This window comes from Cavia porcellus, unplaced genomic scaffold, assembly GCF_034190915.1.
Source record: "Cavia porcellus strain 051 isolate PalLab524CR breed Dunkin Hartley unplaced genomic scaffold, mCavPor4.1 scaffold_12, whole genome shotgun sequence".
In the NCBI taxonomy this organism is placed as follows: domain Eukaryota; kingdom Metazoa; phylum Chordata; class Mammalia; order Rodentia; family Caviidae; genus Cavia; species Cavia porcellus.
The window spans coordinates 83611595-83636958 of NW_026947495.1; the positions used below are offsets into that span (position 1 = coordinate 83611595).

General features: G+C 47.9%; 1 protein-coding gene across 3 annotated transcripts; it reads left to right on the forward strand.

Annotated features, from left to right (window-relative positions):
• Nucleotides 1–55: 55 nt before the first annotated feature.
• Sgo2 (shugoshin 2) lies at nt 56–25364 on the forward strand. Of its 3 annotated transcripts, XM_013145246.2 has the most exons (9): nt 56–183; nt 5260–5388; nt 7758–7933; nt 8703–8780; nt 12477–12562; nt 16065–16297; nt 17797–20478; nt 21127–21277; nt 25026–25364. In XM_013145246.2, the coding sequence occupies exons 2-9, from the start codon at nt 5262–5264 to the stop codon at nt 25039–25041; spliced, it is 3549 nt and encodes a 1182-aa protein (XP_013000700.1). In that variant the 5' UTR covers nt 56–183; nt 5260–5261; the 3' UTR covers nt 25042–25364. The 3 variants fall into 3 exon arrangements, with proteins under 3 accessions (XP_013000700.1, XP_063115597.1, XP_013000702.1); XM_063259527.1 differs by lacking the exons at nt 56–183; nt 5260–5388 and adding an exon at nt 5489–6261; XM_013145248.2 differs by lacking the exons at nt 56–183; nt 5260–5388 and having other exon boundaries at nt 7772–7937.

A 25364-nucleotide genomic window follows, 5' to 3' on the forward strand; every position in this document is an offset into this window, starting at 1 on the left:
CGGGCCACGCCCCGCCCCTCACGCCGGGGTCCCGCCCCTTCCGCCGGCCGTTTCCGGGAACGTTGCGCCTTGGCGCTGCCTCCTCGGGACTTGATTGGCTACTGGGCGACCGCTAACGGCCGCGCAGTTTAAATCCGTGTGGGGCCGCCCGCGCCCGGGAGTTGGTGGCTGCGCCGCGAAGCGGTGAGTCCGGGTTGTGTCGGGGGCCTGCACCCCGGGGCGTGGCGGCCCTTCCTGGAGTCGTCTGTCTGGAAGCGGCGACTCGGCGGCGGCAGGGACCCTGGCGGTGAGACCTGGCGTCTCTGATTCCGCAGCCCGGCCTGGCTCCCGAGGAGGACGCGGGAGTCCGCTCGCGCTCGTTCCCGGCGGCCGCGCCGCTTCCCGGGCGGGCAGCTGTGGGATCCGTTTCGGGTGGCGGTCTGTCCAGGGCGGCCCCCAGGACGCGGCTTGCGAGGCCTCGGAGCGGACTCAGGTTCCGCTCGCGCGGTGAGATGCTGCTGCATTGTGCGCGGTGGTTTTGTGTTAGGCTGTGTGTCTTGGAATAGCGGTCTTTGAGTTGTAAAACTTTTGTTTCTGCAAAACTCTTGAGAAGCAGCATTGAGCCTCCGTGATGCAGGGTGCCTAGTTCAACTTCTTTCTCATCGCGGTAATTCTTCTAACACCATTTTCCTATCCCTGACATCAGCTCAGCGCTTTCCAAGGAAACCCTTGCAATGCAGGGCCCTGCTGTCAGATCTTTATTCAGGCAGATTCCCGGTGAGCCTTCCCAGGCAAACCGCGTCTGCTCTTGGAAAGGTCCTCCGTGTACCTCTGTCATGTCTCCCACAAACGTTTACCAAGTAGCTGCTGTATGCCGAGCACACTTACAGGCACTGAGGGTCCATCAGCAAGCTGACGGAAACTCCAGGCTCCACACAGACAATACATTAAAATGGAAAGGTTATTGCTGTTGGTAGACATTCGTGAGCCGGTGGAGACAAGGAAAACAGGAAGAAGGAATAGAGACAGGTGTGCAGTTTCCAGCACTTTGAACTGGGAAAGCACATTTAGAAAGTGGCATTTGAGCAGAGACTTGAAGGGAACCTGGGAGCCCGTGGTTATGTGACAGAAGGGGTGACGAAGGGAGTCAGGAATACGAGGCTCTGCCTGCGAGCGAGTCTCGGAGGCAGACAGCTGCACTGCTGGGCACTGGGGAGGGCAAGGGGGTCTTGAAGATGGAATGAGGTGGAAAGCCAGGGAGGGTTTTCAGCACAGGAGTTCCATGAACCTATTTGAATTTAAAAGGATCGTTCTGGTTGCTGGTGTATTCTGGTTGAGAATACACAGTGAGGGAGGACGACGTAGCAGCAAGACCATTTCTGGAGCCATAGCAATAATGTGTATGAGAGAATGCCTCGGGTTCCCTTGAGAGAAGCAGTGGGTTCCACACAGTGCGGACTTGTGCAGAGTGGAGTGCGGCTATGAGGGAGAAACAGTTTCTGGCAGGGAAGTAGGGAGCTGGAGTTGCCTTTAAGTGGGGTGATTTGACGAAGCAGGGATGGGGTAGGGAGAGTTGAACACAGGTTAAATCTGAAATTGGAGATGAGGAGGCAGATGAATTGATCTGGAATTGAGGGGGGAAGCCTGGATTGCGAATACAAATTGAGAATCACCAGCTCTTAGACTTGAAAGCCAGGACATTGGATGTGGCCCAAGGGAGGTTGGATAGCTAGAGAAGAATTGGAACCTGGTCACTGCAGTGATGAGACAAGAGATGGAGAAGAAGCTGCAGGAGAGACGGAGAAGAGGACAGCAGGCAAGAGGAAGCCAGAAGGACGTGATGTTTGTAGAAGCCAAGCACAGAAGCTATTTCCCAAGGGAATGACCTGCGTTGAGGTGGAATGAGGACTGTGTTTGATTTAATAACACGGCAGTGAACTGTGCCACACAGTACTGGTGAGAACAAGAACTTCATGGTAGTGGATCTGGTGAGCCCAGGAGGAGGTGCACTGCAGACCCCGGGTTACTGGTGTAGAAGAAGCAGGGAGCAGAGGATCGCCTTCCAGCACAAAGAAGCTCCTTGTACTTTTTTAATGCTCCACTTCTGTGCATTTACACCTGTGACTTCTTCCTGGAATTCTCTTTGTTATCTTGATGCTTGATAAGTTTTTAGTTTCGAAGACGTGTCCACAAATACATACTGTGCTTGTCCTTCACGAGCACTGGCCTATAAGCTGGGGAGTCAGAAAATAGATGGAAATCCCTGATCTCCTGCTTCATAAATTCTAGTTAGGAAAGGCAGACAATAAGTCAAGTTCTATAGTATGCTTGATAGTGATTTAAATGAAATAGAAAAAAAAAGAAGGGTAAGAGTGAGCAAGCGTACAGGAAAAAGTGACATTTAAACAAAAGTTCAAGGTGGAGAATGAATGAACGAACTGTTTGTGTATTACCAAAAAAGAAGTTTTAGAGTTCAAAACAATAATCAATGCAAAAGAATGAGATTGAAGAATGCCTGGCTTACGGCAGGAATATTTAGATCTTGCAGTGACTACAGTAAGCTAAGCACAAGGACAGACTACTGTTCAAATCAGAGTGATGAGACAAGGGATGAAGGTGGACAGACTGCTGGACCACTGTGGAGACCTGTAGAGATGCAGGAGCACTGGAGAGGAGAGTGTTAGGCTGTGTAGGCTAAGCTGCATCAGCTAGGCAGCTGTGGGGGCAGTGACGAGGCCCCTGCAGAACTCCAGGTAAGACAGGCGGGGCCTTGGGCTGCCTCTGTCGCACAGGATGTCTGGAGAAGTGGTAATCTGGTATCTCATAGAGTTAACAAGGATGTGAGAGGGAACTTTGGCAAAAGCCATTGGAAGGACGGAGTTGTCCTAAATGGAAGTGGGGAAGCAGGTTTAGGCAGGCTAAATTTGATACGTGTAGTTTAGTTACCTAAGTAGGTTATGGAATAGTCAGTTGAGCCTTTTTTTTAGACAAGGTCTCACTATGCAGTTCTGGCTGGACTTGAACTCACTATGTGGCTCAGGCTAACCTCAGAGAAGTCAAATCATTCCTCCTGCCTCAGCCTCCAGAGTGCTGGGATTACAGGCATGTACCACAACTAGCCAGTTTGGTCATCTGAATCCAAGGAAACTGAGGAAAGAAATCCAAGCCGAAAACATGCATTATGGAGATTTTGGCACCTACGGGTTGCTATGTCTTATATCTTGATGTACCTCAAAGCCTCATGAGCACATAGGTAGGGCTACTCCACAGTGGCTGGATTAGGTGTGTGATACTGGGATTAAGGGTATGTGATAGCTAAAGGGTTTTAGATAGTTCTGGGTGTGGACGATGGGAAGCCTCACCCTGCATGTGGGCGGCACCTCTAGGCTGATAGCCTGGATGGATGTAAAGGGGAAAGAAGGAAGGAAGGCAGACTGCTGCCAGCCCTGCGATGGACTGTTTCTCCTCCGCCGTGCCACCCTGCCTCGGAGCCAGCCAACTGTGACCTAACACAGACTGTAGATTTTGAGCTGAAATGAACCTTTCCTCCTTTCACTTTGGGTGAGAGTTATTTATCTCGGCAACAAGAAAAGTGAGAGTGTTACATGAAGTCATGAGACTGACACCATGCAGACAAAGAGCAGCAGTTCAGAAGAGCTGCTGTGGGAGGGACCTGGGAGAGACTGAGAAGGAGCAGTGGTTCCATAGGAAAAACCCTCCCAGATAGTGGGTTTTGGAAGCCAAGCAAAGATGGCTTCTGAGGAAAGAGAAATTAAGCCTGTTGAATCCATGTAGATCCGGGTGGTTGAAGTGAGATGAGCACTAGCTGGCCATGAGAGCTGGCACGTGGTCACAAGGGGCATTTGCAGGAGTCACTCTGGGGAGGAGACGTGTGGCCCTGCAGAGGAACTCTGCTCACCCAGCAATGAGAGGAGGATGGGGGCGCATGTGAGGTGGATGTGGGGAGCCATTGTCACAGGAAGTGTGCCCTCAGAGTGACATAGAGCCAGGTGTGAACCCATGAGCTTTCAAAGAAGTTACCAGAGTGGACTGCAGCAGTGGGAGGGCACGGTCCTGTGATGGTGACTGTTGGAGGCTGGGGTTGGGGTGGAAGAGGACGGAAGGCCCGCAAGCATGGGTGTGCAACTCATGGGCGGGGTCTGGGGAGACGCCCCCACCTGGCTGGACGCAGCCTATACCCACAGAGACAGGCAGGCTCAAGCCGAAGGGGACGCTGAGAGGCCGGACTGGCCTGAGAGGTCTGCTGGCAACCGATGAGTGTGCAGGGGACTAGAGAGCAAGACATAGAGACTGTCCTTGTTCCCTGTGCCACAGTACACACAAGGTATCTCCGGAGACTGAGGCACAAGCTTAGTGCCCCTGAGCTGAAGCCCGAATGTGTAGTGCTGCCCGCTCTGGTGCTGAAGACCGCCAGCCTCGCCTCTTAGCTCCTCCCAGGACCACCTTATGGTATTCAGGGGGATCACCCCATTGCAGGACCCACTAGCCAGTCTGAAGACTTGTTCTTCAGAGCGTTAGGCTTCCAGCAGCCTGGTATCTCAGAGCTGTTTTCCAGCCTCCAGGAGCTGTACAGGCCTGGGGGATGAGGTATCTGGGAGTCTGGGTCCTGTGCATCCTGAAAGTCACAGAGACTTGCACAGGTGGCAGGGCAGGCTGAGATTCGGCAGGCAAGGGCAGCTTCATAGAGGGATCTGTAGGTGGAGCCAGGAGGGCTCGAGAACAGTGCTGGAGAGCCCAGCTCACATTGGCACAGGGCTTCTCTGTGAGCTTTTCTGTCTTTTCCCTGCCAGACGAGCTCACCACTCCAGTGTGTCATGCATTGCAGCAGCTCCTCCTGTCCTGTTCTGATGTGACTATGTCCTGGTCCCCCACCAGGACTAATGCACATGGGTTCTAACAGACTTGAGAAGTCCTGCCTGCCTGCGATCCCTTCTCCATCCTGTCAGGCGACTCCTGTGCGCACTGAACTCAGGGCTGTCTTGGGCTCACCCTCCCCTGACTGTGCCCCATAGCACCTCTACTCACCTCTGGAGTATGGATAAAACTTGAATGAAAACAGCCATTTATCTTTGCAGATTCTGCTTAAAATTACTTTTGATTTTGTTCCTGTTTTCAAATTTTATAGTTTGCCAAATCCTCGGGCACAAAGTGTATCTTAAGTTGCCCTTTTTACCTTCCAGGCTGTGTCTGTTACCTTCCGTTTTACTAATCAGTGTTACGCCCATTCCTTTCTGGGCCTTTGTCTTCCTTTCCCTTCAGTGATGGAGTCTCTGGGGATGAGGACTGACTCGGTGACCTCAGCAATTAAGAGGCATGTGAAAGACAAGAGAGCTTCAAAAGCTACGTTGAATGTTTCCCTTGCTTCTAAAATCAAAACAAAAATAATAAGTAAGTGCCATTAGTTCTCAAGTATGCTTACATTTGTACTTTTTCCTGGAGAAGTGATGTATTGTTACCATATTTTGTCAAATAGAGAAAATTATTCAAGTGACTGTCTTTTTTATTCTTGCAATTTTTATTTTAAAGAAAATAAAACCAGGATAAAACAAAACAGTGTGCTACAAGACTTCAAAACAAGATCATAGGGAAATCAACAATGGTTACCATCCATAATGCCTCTTGTCTTTAACAGCTGCCCATACCTTCAGACATAGTAAAAATCAAACAAAATAGAACTAATAAAAACAAAATAATGAATGCACTAAAGGACTTCAAAACAAGATAATAGTAAATCCAAAATGGCAACCATAATATATCTTGTTATCTTTGAAATGGCTGCCCACGCCATTGAATATAATAAAATCAAACAAGACACAATAGAATAAAACCCAACCCAACAAAGCAATGAAAATGATAACAGGACTTCAAACAAGATAATAGGGAATTAACAATGGCTACCACCTTCAGAAGGAGATGCCCTATAGATGCTTCACTGCATACTGTTATCCTCTGAATAGATGGTCAGACTACTGGCTTTAGGCCTTCAGAGTCAGTGAAATACTAAATACTACAAGCATTAAGTTGTATTTTACCTCAATAGCTGTCACCATAGCCTGTGTTTCTCTGGATTAGCTGGTTGCTTGTGGTGGGGGTTGGGAGGTTTGGAGGTGGCTCTTATCTCCCAGGCTATGCACCGGAAGGGGCTGGCATCTGGTTCCCCCGTTGGTCTGTGCACAGTGCCAGCTTACCGGGAGGGCTTGCTTCCTGTTGACTTCTTGTCCTCCTCCGCAGTCCATGAATGGCACTGACTCACTGGTAAAGGTTTGTGTCTGGTTCTCCTCCTCAAGTGGTTCTCCTCCCCATTCTCTTTTTTCCGTTAGTCCTTCCTCAATCCTTGGGCTCCTTTCTGTCTCTTTCATGGTTGGCCTCTGGGTGACAGCTGCACTTTTGACAGAAGGAGGAGCCGGACAGCCCAGGGAAGCCAGCTGTTTCCCTGCAAAGAAATCTGCCCCATGACTTCTCAGGAAAAGCCCTGGCTCGAGGGCCCCCAGCTAGAGGGCAGACATGGGAGCTGCAGAGGTGGTGGTAGCCAGGCTTACCACGAAAGCACCATGCACTGTGGAAGCGGGGTGTCAGGCATTCTGGGGCTGTCGGAAGGGTAAGAAAGGAGGTGGGAAGGTGAGTTTTCATTACCTCTGCAGATGGTGCTGGACAGGTCCCCTCCTTGCTGGGGCAGGGCAGTACAGGGTCCAGCAGTCACAGTTCTGCTAGCCAGCAGCCCCTAACCAAGGATAGCTGTGGATGCTGCACCTCCTGATTGTCCAGACCATGGTGCTGCTCCTGCCCGGTCTCGGGTCTGGGTGCAGCCTACCAGACAGGCAGAGCCGTGCGTGCCCACTGCTAGGGAGTGTCCTGGCCCCTTGGCTTGTGGAGACCCCCACTGGGCTCTTTCCCCTGGCAATGCCAGCCAGCGCTGCTTGAAACCACAGTTGACCAAGGTTAAAGTGCTTTTGTGGACAGTTTTTCAAATTCCCAAGCTGTCTGTGATCATCTAAAGAGTACTACATTTTGTGAAGTGTAGTATTCTTTATACGTATTACACTTTTACCCAGTGGAATGTCACTGATGTGACTACACTGAATGTCACTACAATTCTACTTTAAGTGTTCTAAAGGAACAGAATATATTTAAAGCCAACTTACCAAAGAATTCACACAGAAATTCCTTGCTCCCAATGGAATAGCATTTCAATAGTGAGTCAAATCAGAGAGAAAAGATCAAGGGCAGGTTGCAATGGATGCCTAGAGACGGGCCTTTGGGCTGGTGGTGGACGACCTTGTGGGACCTCAGAGGCACAGCAAGGGTGTTCGCTGTCACTTGAGGCAGGAAGAATGGATTTTGGGAACAAAAACTATAGCTTGGTCCTGGAGCCACATAAACTGGTCTTACCATTTCTAGGGCAGATACCACAAGGGGGCAGCCTTTGCATCTGCCTTCTGGTGGAAGGTGGGGAGGAGAGAAGACCGCCGGGTCTGGTGCCCAGCGTGGTAACCAGTGTCACTGCCTGGAGAACCTTGTCTGTGAGGCCTGTCCCTTCCTGACGTGCTTCCCTCGAGTTCTGCACCAGTCACAGCTCCGCTTGCCTTCTGCCCGGCTCTGGCTTTTCAGCTTCACACTCTAGGCGCAAACTGGTGTCTGTGTTATCATTCTCCTTCAGTTAAGACCTAAAAGCAAATTCACTTTGTCTGAAGTAGTTTACCATGGAATGTAAAAATTTATTAAAGTTCATTATTAACTCTTTAAAAATCTTTTTGCAGACAATTCTTCTATTTTCAAAATTTCCCTAAAGCACAACAACAGAGCACTGGCTCAGGCCCTCAGCAGGGAGAAAGAGAACTCTCGGAGAATTGCAACTGAAAAGATGCTACTGCAAAAAGAAGTAGAGAAACTGAACTTCAAGAATACCTTTCTTCAACTAAAGCTAGATAACCTGGTAGGTAAGATACACTGTTTTTGATTTCTAACATAATCAAAATCATTTGCCTAAATTACTATAGAAATTCTGAAAATGTTTTTTATATCGCTAACTGTTGTAAAGAGTTGCTGAAAGCCAGCATTACGGAGAGCTGTCAAAGGCCAGCCGGGCCCTGGAGTCTTGGCCCCGAACGTGCCTGTGTGCTCAGCAGGCCAGTGTGCTGCTGTGGTCAGCGTTAGACTGCACATCACTACGATGCCTGGTACACTTGGACCTTTTAAAACGAGCAAGTTCTTTCAGTGAATCACAGGAGTCACCGTCTCCTGTAGTCTTAACACTTCAGTGACTGCAAGCCCGACTGAGGGAGGTTGTAGTTAATGCTTTTCTTTCCTACTTGAAGTCCGCCCACAGCGTGGGCACTGAGAGCCAGGGGCTAGCTGGTTTGCAACGGTAGTTTAAAATTGAACATGAGCAAAAATCAATTTAACAAGAAAATTTTCCAGTAATACTTGAAAGTTAAATTCCTATGCGTGTCCAACTATGTTTACTTGCCATGTGATATTTTATGAGAAGAGAGAAAAATGTCTAGGAAAATTTATAATTGCTATCTCAGTAGCATTCAAAATGTGCTAGTGTATGTATGTGTACATGTGTGGCTGTGTGGAGTATTCAGTTATAATTTCTTTTTAACTCAGAGTAGCCTCAATAGAAGGTATTTGTAAGTGTATGATTGGAAGAAACTCCAAATTTTAACTGACTAAAAGTGGTCTTTATTTTATATGTACAGAATAAGAAGCTTATAGAAATAGAATCACTCCTGAGCAATAACTTGATAACTGCAATTGAAATGAGCAGTCTTTCTGAGGTAAGTAAATTTTTGTGTGAGTTGGGTCATTTTTAGCATTGCTGAGGATAATTGAGATTAAGTAACATCAAGGCAGGTTACACACCTGTATTCAAACTTTGTACAAAGAAAGGATAGTATCCGTTTTAACTGACTAACAGCGCATTGTTATTTTTTATTGTTGATTATTGATATTATTACATAAAAGTCATATTCTGATGACAAGTAATAGGATTACCCACACCTTACTAATCAGGTCACTGGAATTCAGAGAGCTTAAGTTCCAGGTCACAGACCAGGAGGCCCCAGTGTGGGGTCTGACTGACACAGCTCCCTGGGACTGAGTGAACTCCCGTCATTCCCATCAGAATAAAAAGTTCTGTTGCGCAGTGTCTTAAAAATGCAAAAGGACTTCCTCCACGTGCCACCGGCTTCTCCCTTGGTTCTGTCCTTCCCAGCAGAGAAGGGGAGTTGTTACCGCCGCGCATTTCTACTGAAACTGCTTTCCTGTCCTATGGGGTCCTGGCTGCGGAAGCCACGGACAGGACGCAGAGCTCAGGGTGACCTCTGCAGGACTGTGGGGCCTCCTCCCCTTCAGCTGCTTGCTGGCTGCTTTTTTTTCCATCTAGCTCCCCAGACTCGGTTCTTGCTTCTCCGGCTGCACTCGTTCTCCTGGAATTGAATCATTTCACCAGTCTCATGGTTTGAGTCACCTCCAGCCCCGCCACCTCCCAAATTCCAGGCAGCAGGGAGCAGCCAGCCACCTCCTGCCTGGCCATCGTGGGGCATCTCTGACCTCGTCTGCCACCTAGAGTAGTACCCTATCTTTTCCTGTGCATTCACCCCAGGCCCAGACCTTCTCCTTTCGGATCTAAATCCTGTAGCGACTCAGCTCGCACCTCTGCTTCTCCCGTGCAGCTGTGCTGTCTTCAGCCTGGCAGCCAGTGACCTGCGTTGCTCATCTCTGCTGACACCATGGTGCATGCCTCTAATCCCCGTGCTCAGGAGGCTAAGGCAGGAGGTCACAAGTTCCAGCCTGGCATACATGGCAAGACACCATTTCAAAGCAAAAACAAAAATGTTTGCTTCTGCCTAAAACCCTCCAGGACTTGGCCCAGTGTCTTGTGAGCACTGAAGCACTTGCTGGTTCCTCCCATTTATTCCTGTCCCCTTCTGTTGCCCTTGGACCTGGTCTGCACAGGGTCCAGCACTTGCCCAGTCCCAGAGCTCGGCTTCCTGAATACTGGCCCTGCGCCTCGTGCACCAGCTCCACCGGCCTGCGGGGCTGCTTCTTGGCACTCCTGTCCAGCACCGCCGTGGCCACTCTTGCTTCCTGGCCTCCACTTTCCTTCTTAACACTTCAATACTTTTTTCCTGGTTTGGGCCTTTCAGAGGCAGGGTTTTACTGTACGGTTCAGGCTGGCCTTGAACTCACTTAGTAGTCCAGACTGGTCTCAAACTCGTGGCAATCCTCCTGCATCAGCCTCCTAAGTGCTGGGATTATAGATATGCACCACCATGCATGGCTAACACTTTAATACTATAAAAAATGCAATTTTATTCATTCATTTTGCTTATGGAATCCCACCAGAACATAAACTTCTTGAGTGCAGAGACTTTTATCTGTACCAGAAAGATGTCTAAGACAGTTTGTCTAAGAACGCAGCATGTGTAAAATGCTTCCCAACGGAAATTGAGGCCTTCTGGGAGGCTGAGGCAGGCAGCTGGATCACAAGTTCAGGCCCAACCTGAGTAACAGCATCTTCACAAGATTTTGTCTCAAAACTTAAAAAATAAAAATGCAAAGGACTGGAGAAGGGGGAGAGAAGGAAAGGGAGGGGAAAAAGGAGTGAAGGAGGAAGAAGGAGGAATAAGGCTCCACGTGGACTCGGTTTGGTTTGGTTTTTCTGTGACAGGGTCTTGCCGTGTTGCCCAGGTTGGTCTTGAGTTCCTGCTTTTCAAATAAAAATAATGCTGAACAATATAAAATAGTTATCTAGCATAATCGTGTAGTCTTAAGTGTCTTAATATGATGACTTATTTTAGTAGTTTTCCTAATTTTCTAGAATAACCTCAGAAATGATACATTGTTCTTTTAATGGGCTACAGAACTATTTTTGCCAGTAATCTTGTTTAGGATTGTCTGGTTTTTGTAGGAGCTTTCTGTAGTTGTCTTTCTATGTTGTCTTTAGGCACTGATAAAAATATTATGTACTCTAAGCTCATAAAACCCCTGGAAGTTTCCTTTTCCTGTGCTCTAGAAAGTGATCCTGGTTTCAAATTCGCTTTCTAGGAAAGTTTGGCAAGTTGTGCTGCTGCCCTCTGCCCTGTGGGGGGAGCAGGAAAAGTGAGTCTTGGTGAGCTCTGCTTTCTGTAGGGATTGGTCGCTAAGAAACGTCCTTCTGTGTCAACTTGATTTAATCATCTGTCCTTAGAAAATTATCTGTAGTTCTAATTTATTTTGAATTACTATTGTGGTGTTTCATGTTTACTAATGTTTGCACTTGTCTTTAGTAAGTCCTTTCTTTGCCTTTCTGTGGCTTGAGTGATTTATATGATTTGAGTGAATACTTACTTCATCTTACTCTTTTGTAACTTTTGTGGGCAAGATGCCATTTCTCATCACTATCAGAATTTTTTGTGTTGTCTTTAGTTGAGAATTTTGGCTGTGGTGGTTTAGGCACGAGCTTCTCTGGGTTCATCTCTTTTGGACTTCTCTGTGCTCCCTGGACTTGTACCAAGATCAGGGTGTTTCCTGGGTGACTGTGCGGCTGCCCCGGCCCTGCCGTCGTGTTGAGTGCTGCCCACACATCTCCAGCTGGTCATTTCTTAGATTCCCTTTTCTCTCTCTCAGTTTGGGTAACTTCTAAGGTTCTGTCTTTGCTTCACTGGCTTTTTCTCCCTGCTTTTGCTGTTGAGTTCTTTGGAATTTTATTTAAGTTTGATTATTTTTTGGTTCTATATTTCCATTTGGTTGTTTACCAGTTCTGTTTGCTGACTTGCTGGTTCTATTCTGAGTCTTTGTTTTTTCATTCATTCTAAGTATAGATCAGTAGTTGCTTCATGAAACACTTTTATGTTGCTTACTTTAAGATCCACATCACATAATCGCAGCCTTGGTGTGTAGGAGAGCCCAGAGTTAGGTTTGCTGGTCCCTGTTGTGATGAGTGAGCCTCCCTTTGAGCTGGCACCACCCACCTGTGTGCCGGGAGGGGAGAGAGGGACAGCAGTGCAGTCAGAGTTCAGGCCCCTACAGCCTAGGGTCAAAGCTCCATCCTGGTTGGGAGAGAGGCCTCACAGCATGGCTCTGTGTTACATCATTTCCTAGTCTTTAAAGAATTTTTTAGTAAACATGTTTATATCAGAAAATTTGGAAAACAGCAAAAATATAAAAGAATAATATCACCTGGTCTTCAAATTTTAGGAATGTGTGAAGGAACTAATGGTATAGTACCTCAGTATGAAGATCTCGTGGACATGTGGACAAATGCACGTGCATTAATTCTCACGTATAGAAAAGCATCCAGAAGTCATGCAGTGCAGCCCTGGTGTTGGGCACCATAGGTTAGGAGGGGGAGGGCCGCTCTGACCTCATGGCATCATTCTCACTCAGCCCTCGGGAGCTCGCAGGGAACAGTCCTGCATTACTGCTGGTACCCAGAATAATCCGGTACTTACTTTGTTTCTCTCCATTTTCTTTGTTCTTTTCAAAACCAGTTCCATCAGAGCTCCTTTCTGCCGTCCACTAGCAAGAAAAAACGGCCTAGCAGACAGTGTGAGTTGGTCCGTCTTCCATTCGCGAGGTAATTGCTACAGAGTTTGATGAAATATACTGACTTACAAACTTAGAGTATGGAAGAAGGTAGATTGGACTTTTAATAGTTTTCGTGTTGTGTGCTATCCTGAAATAGGAAGATATCTGAAAGTAAATAAATCTAATACTGCATCAGCAACAACTGCATTGCTAACATCAGACATTAGACATTCTTGTAGAACTCAGTTATGCATGTTAAAATAATACTTGGTTTTCTCATAAATATCTCTAGTGAAAGGAGAATAGAGATATTTATGAGAAAACTGGGGGATAGTGAAAGAAGAAGAAAAGAAGGAAGCCAACAGGCAGAGAAGGAGGGGGAGGGACACAGACACCAGACATCTTGGTTACTTTTCTCTTATTGCTGGGACAAAACACCTGACACCCAAAAGAAAGGAAAGAAAGGTTTATTTAGCTTGCAGTTTGTGGAGGTTTCAGTCCGTAATGAGCTGGCTCTAAGGCATAGGCCCAAGTGCTTCCATTACTGCCAGACAGTGTTCTGTCTGCTGTTTGACTTAAAGGTTGAAGGCTTTCACAGAAGCACCTTAAATAAAATCATTAATCCAGTAAAAGGACTTATCTATTAAAATAATGTTTGTGTCTTAGGAAAATCTTTTCATAAGAAAAAAGCTCATGTGTGTGTCACTTTCTATTTATACTAGATTTATCTGTTGATGTACTTGTTTTACCCCTCTATACCAGTACATTTTAATTACTGAGTTTTGAAATACTAAACTTCATTGTCATGTAAGTTTTTTAAAACTCCAGTGACATAGACATGTGTGACAAACAGCAGCTTGCTCTCCAAAAACAATCATATGTTCGTTTGTTTGTTTTTGAGACAAGGTTTCTTTATGTAGTTCAGGCCTGAAATCACCTCTGCAATATGCAAAGAGAGGCATGCACAGAGAGCACCAGGTTCTAGTAACAGAGAGCCTCTAAACTGGGAGGAATCTGCAGAACACAGTTTGAGGAAGTATCTTGTGTGTTTTTGGTTTTGGTTGTTGTTGTCTTCTGTTTTGGTATCAGGGATAGAACACAGGACTTTGCACTTGCCAACCAAACACAACAATGACAAAAAAAGAGACAGTATGGTGTAGTTACTGTTAATTATGGGTGGTCTTGTGGTAAAATGCTGTGTTACTGATCTGGTCTGATCTGCTTTGTTATGTCTTCTTTTGTCTTAATCTCTGTAAAATTAAAAAAATAAAATAAAAAAAACAAAACAGTGAGAACCCAATATTGGATTTCAAAAATAGGACAGTGCCATAGTTACTATATGGCTCACTGTCACCCTCTAAATAGTTGCTCAGACTGTCGGCTTTCGGCCGCCAAGTAAATCAAACAATGTAAGGTCAAGGTTGTTTCTTTACTTCCGGTGCTGTCCTCGGCCTGTGCTCCTCTGAGTCGGCCAGTTGCTTGGTAGGGGTGTCTCTTTCCCAGCCCCTCACAGGGAGGGTGGGGGGCGTGACTTCCATCCTGCTTCTCCCTGGGCCCGTGCAGCCTCCACTGGCCCACCGGGTCACGGTGGCTTCCGCATCTTGTTTTGGTTGGAGCTTCAGCCTTGGTGCCTGGCCTGAGGGGCTCTTTCTTGAGAGTGTGTCCCAGCTGGCCATGTGTTGTTACTCAGCTAGCTCAACTTAGTAGCAGGGAGCTATCACTGCCCTCATTGGCATGGCTTAAACCCAGTGGGGGGAGTGAGGAAATACCCTCGCCAGCTCTCTATGTATCAGTACAGGAAGGTGTGTGATGTTGATTTCCCTGGTAACTAATAAAGATAAGCATTTATGGGGCTTTGGATATAGTTTAGCAGCCTGGCAAGCCGAGGTCCTGAGTTCCATTCCCAGTACCAAAAAAAAAAAACACATGTGTTCATACATTTCCTATTGGATTTGATGAGATTATTTATAAAGTCTAATTATGTGTATACATATATATGTATGTGTTCTTCCCCACTCCACAACCTTGCAGTTTTTTGATCACTACTTTTGTGTCCTTTTTATGAAAAATCTTCATTGTTTACAGTGTCACCAGATGTTCTCTTTCCTTCCAGAAATAGTTTCCTTTTCCCTTTCCTGTTTGTGTCTTCAGTGTGCCTGGAGTTCTGGGACGTGGTGTCCCTCGAGGCCATTCCATTGACCTTGCACACTGGTGGGGAACGCGAGCCTTTGTGTGCCCACTGGAGTTCCTTTCAGAATTCTCTCTTCTATCCCATGAGTCTTTTTGTACTGTCTTAAAATTACTGGCTTTAGAGTGACTCTTCTGTTTCTTGTGTGAGTTTTCATTTTAGTTTTTTTTTATTCAGTATCATCGTGACTCTTCTTGGGTCTTATTGCATTTCCGTATGAATTTTAGACTTAAGCTTGTCAATTTACACATACATACAAAGCTAAAATTTTGATTGGAATTGTGTGCAATATAGCTCAATTTGGAGAAAACTAACATTTTATAAAATAGACCATTTCATTTATAAACATGTTATATCACTTAGTTAACTTCCATATTATACTCTTTCTCCATGGCTTATAATTTTGTACAGGTATTGTATATCTTAGATTTATTCCTACTTAAGATTTTAATGGCATTCTGAGTGTTACTGTTTCTTAAACTTCATTTTCATCTTGATGCTTGTCTATAGAACTGTTTTTCAGATATTGACCTCATTCCAGGGAATTTGATTATTGATTCTAATGGCTTTTGGGGGACATTCCTTTTGTAGTCTGTGATACAGTTTTGTTATTTATGAGTAAGAATAGTTTTCTTTCTCTATACCCTGAATTTATAAGCCTTTTATTTCTTGCAACTTTATTACATTAGTTACTTGCCCAATACTGAGTAAAAGTGGTGACAGCTGTGTTCCTGTTAGTAACTGTTCCACCATCTCTTGGGTGTTCTTGGTTCTTTGTCAGGTTAGAAAGTATATGTGCTCTGGTTGCTAAGACTTTCTTCATAAACGACTGGGATTTTATCAAATGTGTTTCCTGTCACTACTGAGAAGAGGCTGCTTTTCCTTTTCCTGTTAGTGTAATGCTTTTCTCTTTCTGCAGTGGTTTATAAGGGCTGGTTTTGAGGACTAAACCAATTTGCCAGTTGTTTTAAACGATTTTTACCTCCATGGTAGTAATGAGAATGGTTTCTGTTTTTCCAGGTTTTGGTGTTTATGCTACACTGGTCATGTTCAATAAATTGATAAGTATTTTTCTGTCTTCTGGAAGTATTTGTTTGAGAGAAGTTATCTAGGGCTGCAGTGTTTGTGTAGAAAGCCTTCTATAATATACAGTTTCTTTAATACACACATAGGGATATTCAGTTTTCTGGTTTTTCCTCAGGGTTCTAAAGGTTCTAAAGAACGTGTTTCTTCCATGTAAGGCATCGCAGTGCTGGCACGAAGCTGTCCGTAATGCCTTCATGCTGGGTTTGCCAAGCTATCATCCTTTTCTTTCTAGTTTTGTAAAATACAGAGATCCTTATTTCCTTCCCTCTTGCTTTAGGGTTCCATTATCTTCAAATGATGACGATGATGATGATGATAAAGAGAAAACACCAAGGGACAACGGTGTCACATCAAGGCTGTCACCTGACGCTGCATCTTCAGTATCAGTAAGGCAGTCTGTACCAGCTCAGTGTAATGTGGACTTGGTACTTCTTAAAGAAAGTAACTGGAGTATGTGTGGCCCAGATGACACAGAGCGCATATCTTCTAGGGTCAGTGTACCGCCCAAAGGTGAGAGATTGTTTTGAAACTTCATCTTGAGTGTCCGTATACCCATCAGATTTTCTTGTTAAGGGCAATGGGAGATGTGTATATATAACAGTTAATGAGTTAGATAGATCTGTTATGTTACAGATTTGCTGACTTCGATCATTCATAACTACTGGTAAAACTTTAAATTTGTGTAAAAGTAAGTGTGTAAGCTGGGCATAGTGGCACACACCTGGGATCCCAGCCAGAGGAGGCACAAGTCTGAGCCCCATCTGGGCAACTTAGCAAGACTTGGTCCTAGAATAAAAGGTGAGAATTAGGGTTGGGATGTAGCTCAGTGGGGAGACCCCAGGTCCAGCACCTGTACTGCAGAGGAAAAGAAGAGCAAACTCCATTGGAGGCTGGTGCTGGGCACTCATGGGCTGGTGCCAGCGTTCTGAAAGCCCGGCCTCGGGAGGAGTGGACCCAACCAGGGAGGTTCGCTTGGTTTCCCGGTATGTGGTGGAAAGATACCAAATGTGTGCTTGGTTTCACCTTCCCTTTTAATAGGTCTGAAAACTGGTGACATAAATAGGCTTAGTGACTTTTTTCAGGATTACAGCTGGTTAATGGTAAAGCTAAAAGTTGAACCAGTTAGGACTAAGAACTGTTACGCTCACAAAATGTGTGTGTGTGCCTGAAGTGTGACACCAGGGTAGGTAGCTGTGGCTCACACCAATTCCTAGGCTCTCGGTTTGGCGTGGGGAACCTCAGCTTCCAGCCGAGGCTTTACCCTGGTCATCCTTCCCAGTGCCATGCATGGTTCAGGTGTTAGCCCTTTCCCTCTGGACATAGATGTGAGTGTGTTCAGCTCCTGCACTGTAGGGCTGGGGCAGGGCCAGTTCTCATCAGTGTGTGTTTCCCATAGAGTTACAATGTAAAATGTGACTTAGGAATCATTTCTAGTTCATTTCTATCTGCATAATTCTTAGTAATGTAAGGACCGGAGCAGTAATTTGCTAGCTAGCCTTGATGGTGCATACCTGAAATTTTAGTACTCAGTAGCTCAGGCTGGAAGAGTGTGAGCTTGAAGTCAGCCTAGGTTACATGGCAAGTTTAAGGTTGGCCTGGCCTACATAGCAACATCCTGTCTCAAAAACCAAAGAATTCTTTAAAAATATGCTGGATGTGATGATACACGCCTGTAATTCCAGCGGAGGCTGAGGCAAGAGGATTGCCATGAGTTGGAGGCTAGCCTGAACTACACTATAAGAACTTGCCTTAAAAAAAAAGATTTAAAAAATGTATTCACTTATTTTTGCAGAGGGAGGAGACAGGGTCTTTCTGTGTAGTTTGGGCTGACTTTGAGTTCACCATGTAGCTCAGGCTGGCCTCTAACTGTCTCAGCCTCCCAACTGCTGGGATTGTGGGTGTGAGCCACCATGCCCAGCCAAAAAAGAATTTTTTTTTCATTAAAAAATAAAATAACTTACCTATTTCTTTGTTTATTTCTGAATTTTGTATTTCTCTTTACTTTATAGAGGGCCATTCCCACTTAGAACGAAGTTCCCAGTGTTCTGTGGTGGGTGAGACGACCAATGGCCGGTGCAACAGCCATGGAAGGGAGAAGCTGTCTCTGAGTAATGTGACAGCGAGGAAAAAGCGCGCCTCTTCCTGGGCCTCTGATAGCCCTGCTGCAGATGCGCCCTGGGGGGCAGCTTCCGGGCAGCAGCACAGTTTGAGTCCCAGATTGGACCAGAATGTGGAGTCGGAGGGTTGTACTAATGAGAGCAGCACCACAGTGCCCGGAAGTCCGAAAGGCCCTGCTGGCCTGGAAAATCCTCCTGCACCTCTCGGGAAGCCCAGCCCAGACAGTGTGGGGCGCCTGCAGGGTGGTGGGGATCCCCAGGGGCAGACAACTGTGTACGGAGCCGACATGGAGCTGACAGCCACTGATATGCACACAATCATCACCGTTTCCCGAGGCAGCAGGCAGCAGAGCAGCAGAAAGATGAACAACTGTGAACACACAGCTCTCAGGAAGGTGAGGGACCGGAACTCTGGGTCAAAGAGAGAAAGATCGAAGAGAAAATGTAAAACTGGTACAGGCACAGACGCCACGGGCCAGGCTGAAAACGGACCTGAAGGAGGCTCTGCACGCGTGGGCGGCAGAGAGGATGCAGGAGACCCAGATTCTATTCTCAGTGCTGCATGGCTGCCTCCAGTGAGTCTGCTGAGGAAAACAGCCCTTCACCAAGCCTCTGGCTGGGAGGACAGATGCAGTGGCCAGTACAGTGGAGCGGAGAAGGCCAGTGAGCAGGGGCCAGTGCCCTCCTCCTCCCCAGGGGCAGACGGAGCCTTGAAAGAGGGAGGCACCCACGAGTCCCAGCGCTCGCTTGCATGCAGTAAAAGTAAAGCTTCTAGACAGACGTTTGTGATTTGTAACTTAGAAAAAGATTGCTTATTCCCAAACCAAAAGGAGGATAAAGAAAACGTAGAAGTTGCACATGAATTTCAGACAGCTGACCTTTCCTCCAGAGAAAATGGAAATGTACATGACTGTGAGACCCAGAATATCTCCAAGCTGAAAAAGTGTGTTCCTGGTCGGCAGAGTCAGTCAAAGGTCAGTCATCGTAAGCAGAGAGTAAACAGAAAGACAGAAGTGATCTCTCAGGTACAGGAGAGGCATGAGGAGGGTGGTGCGGATGGTCATGCCCCCCAGCAGGGAAATGCCTTCTTGCCCCAAGTAGATACAGAGACCATCTCTGGCAACATGGGTCTTTCAGATGATTTCCAGATACTCAGTCCTTTCCTAAGAGATCAGGGAAACCTGTGTGACCATGAGACCCAGAACTTGTTGGGTTTGCAGAAGCCAGTCACCACTGTGTACCCTGTTCAGCAAAATGAGTCCAAAATTAATAAGAAGCTTCGGCAGAAAGTAAATCGGAAGACAGAGATAATTTCTGAAGTGAAGCATTTTGATGATGAGAAAAGCCAGTGTTGCTCAGAAAAAGGTGTTTCTTTCTGGAAGGAGAAGGAAGCTATCCCCCGAAGGCCAACATGCTCAGGTGAGCTTCAGACCCCTGCTGTCCCTACCCAGGGCTGCGGAGAACCGTGTGATCACAAGGCTTTGAGTGTTTTGGCAGCAAGGACGCAGCCCCATGGTATGACAGCTACGTGTTGGACTGATTCCGAGACAGGGGCACTTAGAAGAAAGGCTTGTCCAAGTACAGAGATAACCCTTGAGCGCAGCCGCACCTGTGTGCGCATGGGCGAAGGCCTGCAGGCCCTCGGGACAGATGGCTTTGCTGCTTTAACCCAGAAGCGTGCTGAAACCATTTCTGCAAACCCAGAAGTCACGTGTAGGTTTCAGACAGTTGATCTTCCCACCAGAGATCATGGAAAAGTGGACAACTGGGAGACCCAGAAGAACAGTGTCACCGGTATGCAGCTTCCGCAGCAAAATGAATCAAAAGCACATAGGAAGCTTAGGCAGAAAGTAAATCGGAAGACAGAAATAATTTCTGAAATGATCCAGATATATGAGGACATTGATAATGATGTACATGGCCAGAAAAACTACTCGGAAGATCTCGATTTTAAAATCAATACTTCTAAACCAAGACTCGGTCAGCAAGGCCTTAGGGATGAATACTATATGGAGATCACCAGTGGTGTGAAGGAAAATTACAGCCAGATTTCAGATCCATCTGAACTAGTTCAGGAGCATAAGCAAAGGTCACCAGGCAAGGCAGAAGGCGTTCGGACAAGGGATCGGAGCAGGCCGACTTTGCCATGGGCCGGCATGACAGGTACCAGCAGTGGGCCTGACTCTGCCACCAGCAAGTGCCAGGCCACGGGAGTGACCAAGGTGACATCCAGAGGAAAGCACAGGAAGACCTCAGCACTTCTGCCGGGCTCTGCACACTTGGACCAGGAAAACCAGTGGCAGGGTCTCCAGACCATGGGCACCGAGGCAGACTCCCACTCGGAGGTGTCACAGCGTTTTTCTCGGGGGTTCCCACCTGACATGCGGGGTCTCTCCTCTGATGGTGTCTGTGCAGGGGCAGTGCCTGCAAGTGTCTCTTCCACCAAAGTCCTGGTCGTCAAAGATGGCTCCTTCCCTGCCCACTCACCCATCCTCCAGGTCCCTGGGGACGGGCATGAGAAGACAGAGGAGGCTCGAGCCAGCGCTGGCCAGAGAACACAAAAGGCCACGACAGGTAAGCAGCTGTGCCACCGGCACGGCCTTCCTATCGGGTCGGGCCTAGCAGAACGTGACCTAAGACGTCTGTGTGTGGTGTGAGCTGCAGCCTCGAGAGAAGCCGCTGGCCACCAAGGCATCCATGGCAGCACTGTGGGGGCCACCGACTTGCTGTGCGTGTTTTGAAGAAGAATGAGTGTTTTACACACTAGGGTGAGCTGCCCTGTTTTCCTGTACCAAACTGCTTTAGGCTCCTTACACCTGGCAGCGTGCATGTGGCATGGTCAGAGCCCTTTCCAGGGACTGTTGGGGGCTCCTGCCCCAGCAAGGAAAGGGGGCAGACAGCGCACGATTCAGTGTTCACAGGACCCCTAGCATTGTAGGCCCTGAGAGCTGGGTAAGACTTTTTCACAAACAGCCAGGGACGTAGCTCAGCAGCACAGTGTATAAATTTGATGCCCAGTACCAAAAAAAAAAAATTCACAAACATTTTGATTTTGTCAGCTGCTGTGATTTCAGGATAAAAATGCTACAGGCTTCTGTGATGATTCGGTTTACATGAGGCTGCTAATTCTTAAACTTGGCAGCCCGTGATGAGCACATCAGCCCTTCCCTGTTTCTGTGTGCTGAGCAGACTCATAAGGACTTGTGGAAATGTTCTTTGCAGGTAACAGGACACTGCAGGACTTGACAAACACCAGTTGCTTTGCAAGTAGCACTGTGAAGTCTGAGAGCGCATCAGAAGGTGGAGCTTCCGAGCCACCAAGCAAAAAACGGAGGTGTGCACCACTCAGTCTGAAAGAGCCCAACCTCAAAAGGCAAGCACGGTGCCCAGCATGGGCTGGGCCTCAGGGGTTCAGTGCTCCGGTCTGTCCTCCCGCTGTCACTGTTTAGATTGCTGCTGGCTGATTACACCTTGAATACTGTCTTCTGTGATTTACCCACCCGTCTTTATTTAGTTCCCGCCTTGCTCCCTAGAAGTTATTGTGGGTTCTGTGTTCTTTGCTCTTAAAGAATAACACTCCTTTTTTATTTTTTTTAAACTTCAAATATAAGGGGGGCCTCCAGCCTGACCTCCCTCAGGCGCGTGGATGTCAGCCTAGTGCTTGCTTCCTCTTGTTTTGTTTTGCATCTGAGGCCTTCACACAGAGCTGTATCTCTCAGTCTTTTATTATGAAATTATTTATTTACATATTTATTAAGATGCTGTCTTTCCAAATTGACCAATCTGAGCTGTGACCCTCCCGTCTCAGCCTCCCAGAGTGCAGGGATTATAGTCAAGCACCACCATACCCAGATTTAATGTATTTTTTAAAGCAAATCCCTAATACTGAGTGATTCAATTCCTAAAACACTTTTCTCTGTAGCTCTAAAAAATAAGAATTTCTTAACAAAGTTCCTAACAAAACTGGACAAGAATGATCACGTCTAGCAAATTCAAAGGTAATTCTGTCATCTAATAGCCAGTCTGTTCAGAGGTCCTTGCGTATGCAGAAACGCCCAGCCCTGCAGGTGTTTCCTGCATTCGATCTTGTCATGTGCCCAGCCAGAGAGCGGCTCCTGCCACCGAGAAAATTATCTTCCCTCTGCACCCCACAGTTGTTCAGCTTGGTCTTAGAGCACTTGGGAGACCTGGCCTGCCGGAGGGTGCAGTGCTCACACACAGCCAGCAGATGGCAGCAGTGCACATCGGGGTGCATCAGAGCAAGGTGAAGGACCAGGGCCTGTTTAAAAGTGGCTTTACTGAGACCTCAGACTCATCTCCTCTTGCAATGTGCCCTGCTCCACCTGCCAAAGTGCACGCTGGACGTTAGTGGGCTCCAGCCAGCATCTGGGGTGGGACGTTTCCTCTCGAAAGGGATCTTGCAGCTGGAGAAGCCACGAGCCCTGCTCCCACCACAGCCCCCTGCCTCCTGTCCTAATGGTGCTCCCTGCCCGTCACACCCCCTCGGGACACAGCCACCCGGCCCTCCTTAGCAGAGTCGTACTCCCAGCGCGGTACCCCTGGTTCAGGACCAGCGGTTGTCCCCTTCCCGGCTGCCCCATGTGTGGGCACGCTTTGCCCTCCCGTTTATCTGGTGGTTTTGCTGCCATGCACAGTGCTGCTGTACAGACACGTGTGCCAGTTTCCGTGCTCCAGCTGTCGCTTGTCACGTATTGGCATGGGAGTGAGTTGCTGGCTCAGTTGTGGCTGCAGGCGCCGAGGAGCTGCCAAGCATGTCCTGAGCCACTGCACACTGTACTGTTCTGTCACGGTGCATGAGGGTTTAGAAGCAGGGAAGGGATGTCACAGGTTGGGGACAAAGGGGAAACCAAGACACAGCTGTCCCCTGTCTTCATTTTATTTCTGTGCTGTGCACGTGTGTATATGCAGGCTAGGCCAGCTGCGTGTTAGGAGTTTGTCCTGGTTGGTTTCCGTAAGATTTGATGTGCTTTTGAGCCCCTCATTTTCTGATGTTCAGAATGGTCCAGCCTGGGAATCGGCACTTGCTCGGGAAGCGTGGTTCCTTCTCAGCGGGATGCTGCGGAGGAGTCTGGGCCCGGGTTGGGCCAGGTGTGCTCACTGCTTGAGCCAAGCAGGCCCAGCTGTCTAGGGTGTGCCGCAGTGTGCCTAACTGGCATTCACAACTGTGAGCTGTGGCAGGGAGTGGCCCTACTGGCCACCGGGGGCTCTGTGGGGGGGCCCTTCCCCGAGGCAGCTGTGCCAAGGTACAGGAACAAGCACCTGACCATGCAACATCCTCCAGGTGTTACCTCCTACCCATGGTCACGGTGGAGATTACTCAGTGGTAGGGAAGAGGGGTCTCCCTGAGTCTGCCCGCTGCAGGTGTCCCTGGGTGTGGGCCTTCTCATGAACAGATGTGGGAAATGGCACCTCACCTGGGGTGCAGGACAGTGCTTGCTCCAGTTCAGTACCACAGGAGCCATTTCAGTCTGTGTGTCCTGACCCCTCTGTCCATGGGGAGCATGGTCTGGTCACCTTGGGGATAGCCACACATTTGTTAGCTTCTGGCCCACACTTGCTGTGGCTGCCCACATGCCTGTGAGAGGCCTGTCTGCTTCTGCATCTCGACTGGCACAGGTCCCGCAGGTGTCAGCTCTCAGCCACCATGCTGCCCAGGCTGGAGGGCTGCACCTCGGCACAGTCTGCATCAGCTGCTGCTCTCAGAACTCGGGGCTCCCCTAGCACTTGGTCTCTTCATGGTCTCCAGTTCTCCAGTGGGAGTTTTGGTCATTGGCCTGTCAGCGGGAAGAATTCCTTCCTTATTAGGGATAATCTACCTTTGAGGTATGTGTGATCTTTTGACTTTATGTCTTTTGATCATGTAAAAACTTTATTTTTTAATCGATGAATTTATCAGTCTTGTCTTTATTGAAGTTTAAGGTGAATCTTTTATCTTCTTACATGATTTGTATGCTTCCACTTTTTACATAAATCCCTGGGTATGGAATTATTTTCTTGTGACATGGACTAAATTTTATCCTTTTCCCAACTGGCTCCCTGATTGTTCCATTACCACTTTATTTAAAATGCATGTTTATCCCAGAGGTCAGTGGTGCCCACCATGCCCTGTACTACATTGCCGTGTGTTCAGGATGCAGTCATGGACTTTTTGTTCTGATGTAAAGAGAGAACGCAGCCCCCTCCTTGCAGTGGGCAGCTCTCCTGTCTTCCTGAGAAAATAAAATTGCAAGGCAGAATATTCAAAACACCTGGTGGGTAGGAAGCGGCAAAGCTCAGACGAGAGCAGGGCCAGAGGCCACAGGCCCAAGGCACTGGGGACGAGCAGAGCGGGCCTTGGCCATGACGCAGAGTCCAGCCACAGGTCCCCTTGTGCAGCTGAGCTGCAGTGGGTACTAAAAACACCCCCACGAGCTTTGCCAGCCAGGAGATAGCTCTGCTGCTCAGTTCAGGGGAGGAAACAGCTCTGAGAAGTCACAGCCAGTCAGCCCCAGCCCCGAGCACGGGTCACAGCCGGAATTCCTTGACAGCAGGGAGGTAGAGGTGGCTCAAGCCAGCAGCATCCAGCTTGGGAGCTCCCTGTCCAGAGCCCTCGCAGCAAGCTCTGGTGCTTTGGGAGGAGCCAGTGTCCTGTGAGCTGCCATGTCCCGGAGAGGAAGGTGCAGGGCACACCCAGGCTGGGCCAGGGATAGGACAGGTTGCACAGGGCAGCTGACAGCGACTGGGCATCGCACCCAGTGGGAGGGCAGAGGCACGGGTCTGAGAGCAAGCCAAGAAAAGGCCCCGTGGTGGGGTGTAAGCGCCTGGCCCGATGGTCCAGTGCTGCGCCTTCGCATATGGTGGCCACCTAAGCATGTCTGCTTCCATTGGCCTGCCATCCTCACGCTGAAGTCCCTGAGAAGGAGGAAGCAGAAGCCTGTGGCGGGATGTGTCCCGTGCCCACCGCGGGACAGCCTTCCTCAGGTCCTGACAGTGCCGCCGCGCTCGGTGTGGCGCAGCCTGGTTCCCACTGCTTTTCCCGGCAGGCAGAGACTTCTCTGCGCCCCACAGCGCAGGCGCTCGTTTGCTTTGTCCTGTGGTAAGCCTTGTTTTCCACTTTCCAGGAAGATGAGAAGATGAAGTAAAGATGGGTCCTAGTTTCTCTGGATTCTCAAGGAACGAGGAGTCCGAACAGAAATTACCCAGGATCACCAAGGTGGCACACTTGGGGAAAAGTTCTTTCTTTCTTTTTTTTTTCCGCCTTTTCTTGGGGCGTTGACTTGTTCATTCTTAGATATATGTACATAAAATAGCTGTCTTTGTGGTATTAAACTTCTAAAATAATTTTGTCCTTATGACTTCTTTCTTGCTCATTTAAGCTCCTTTCTGGCTAAGTCTTACAACCAGACAAGAACTGTTACGCTTTTAATGAGATGTGCTAATAAATACTTGGGCATTGGTTA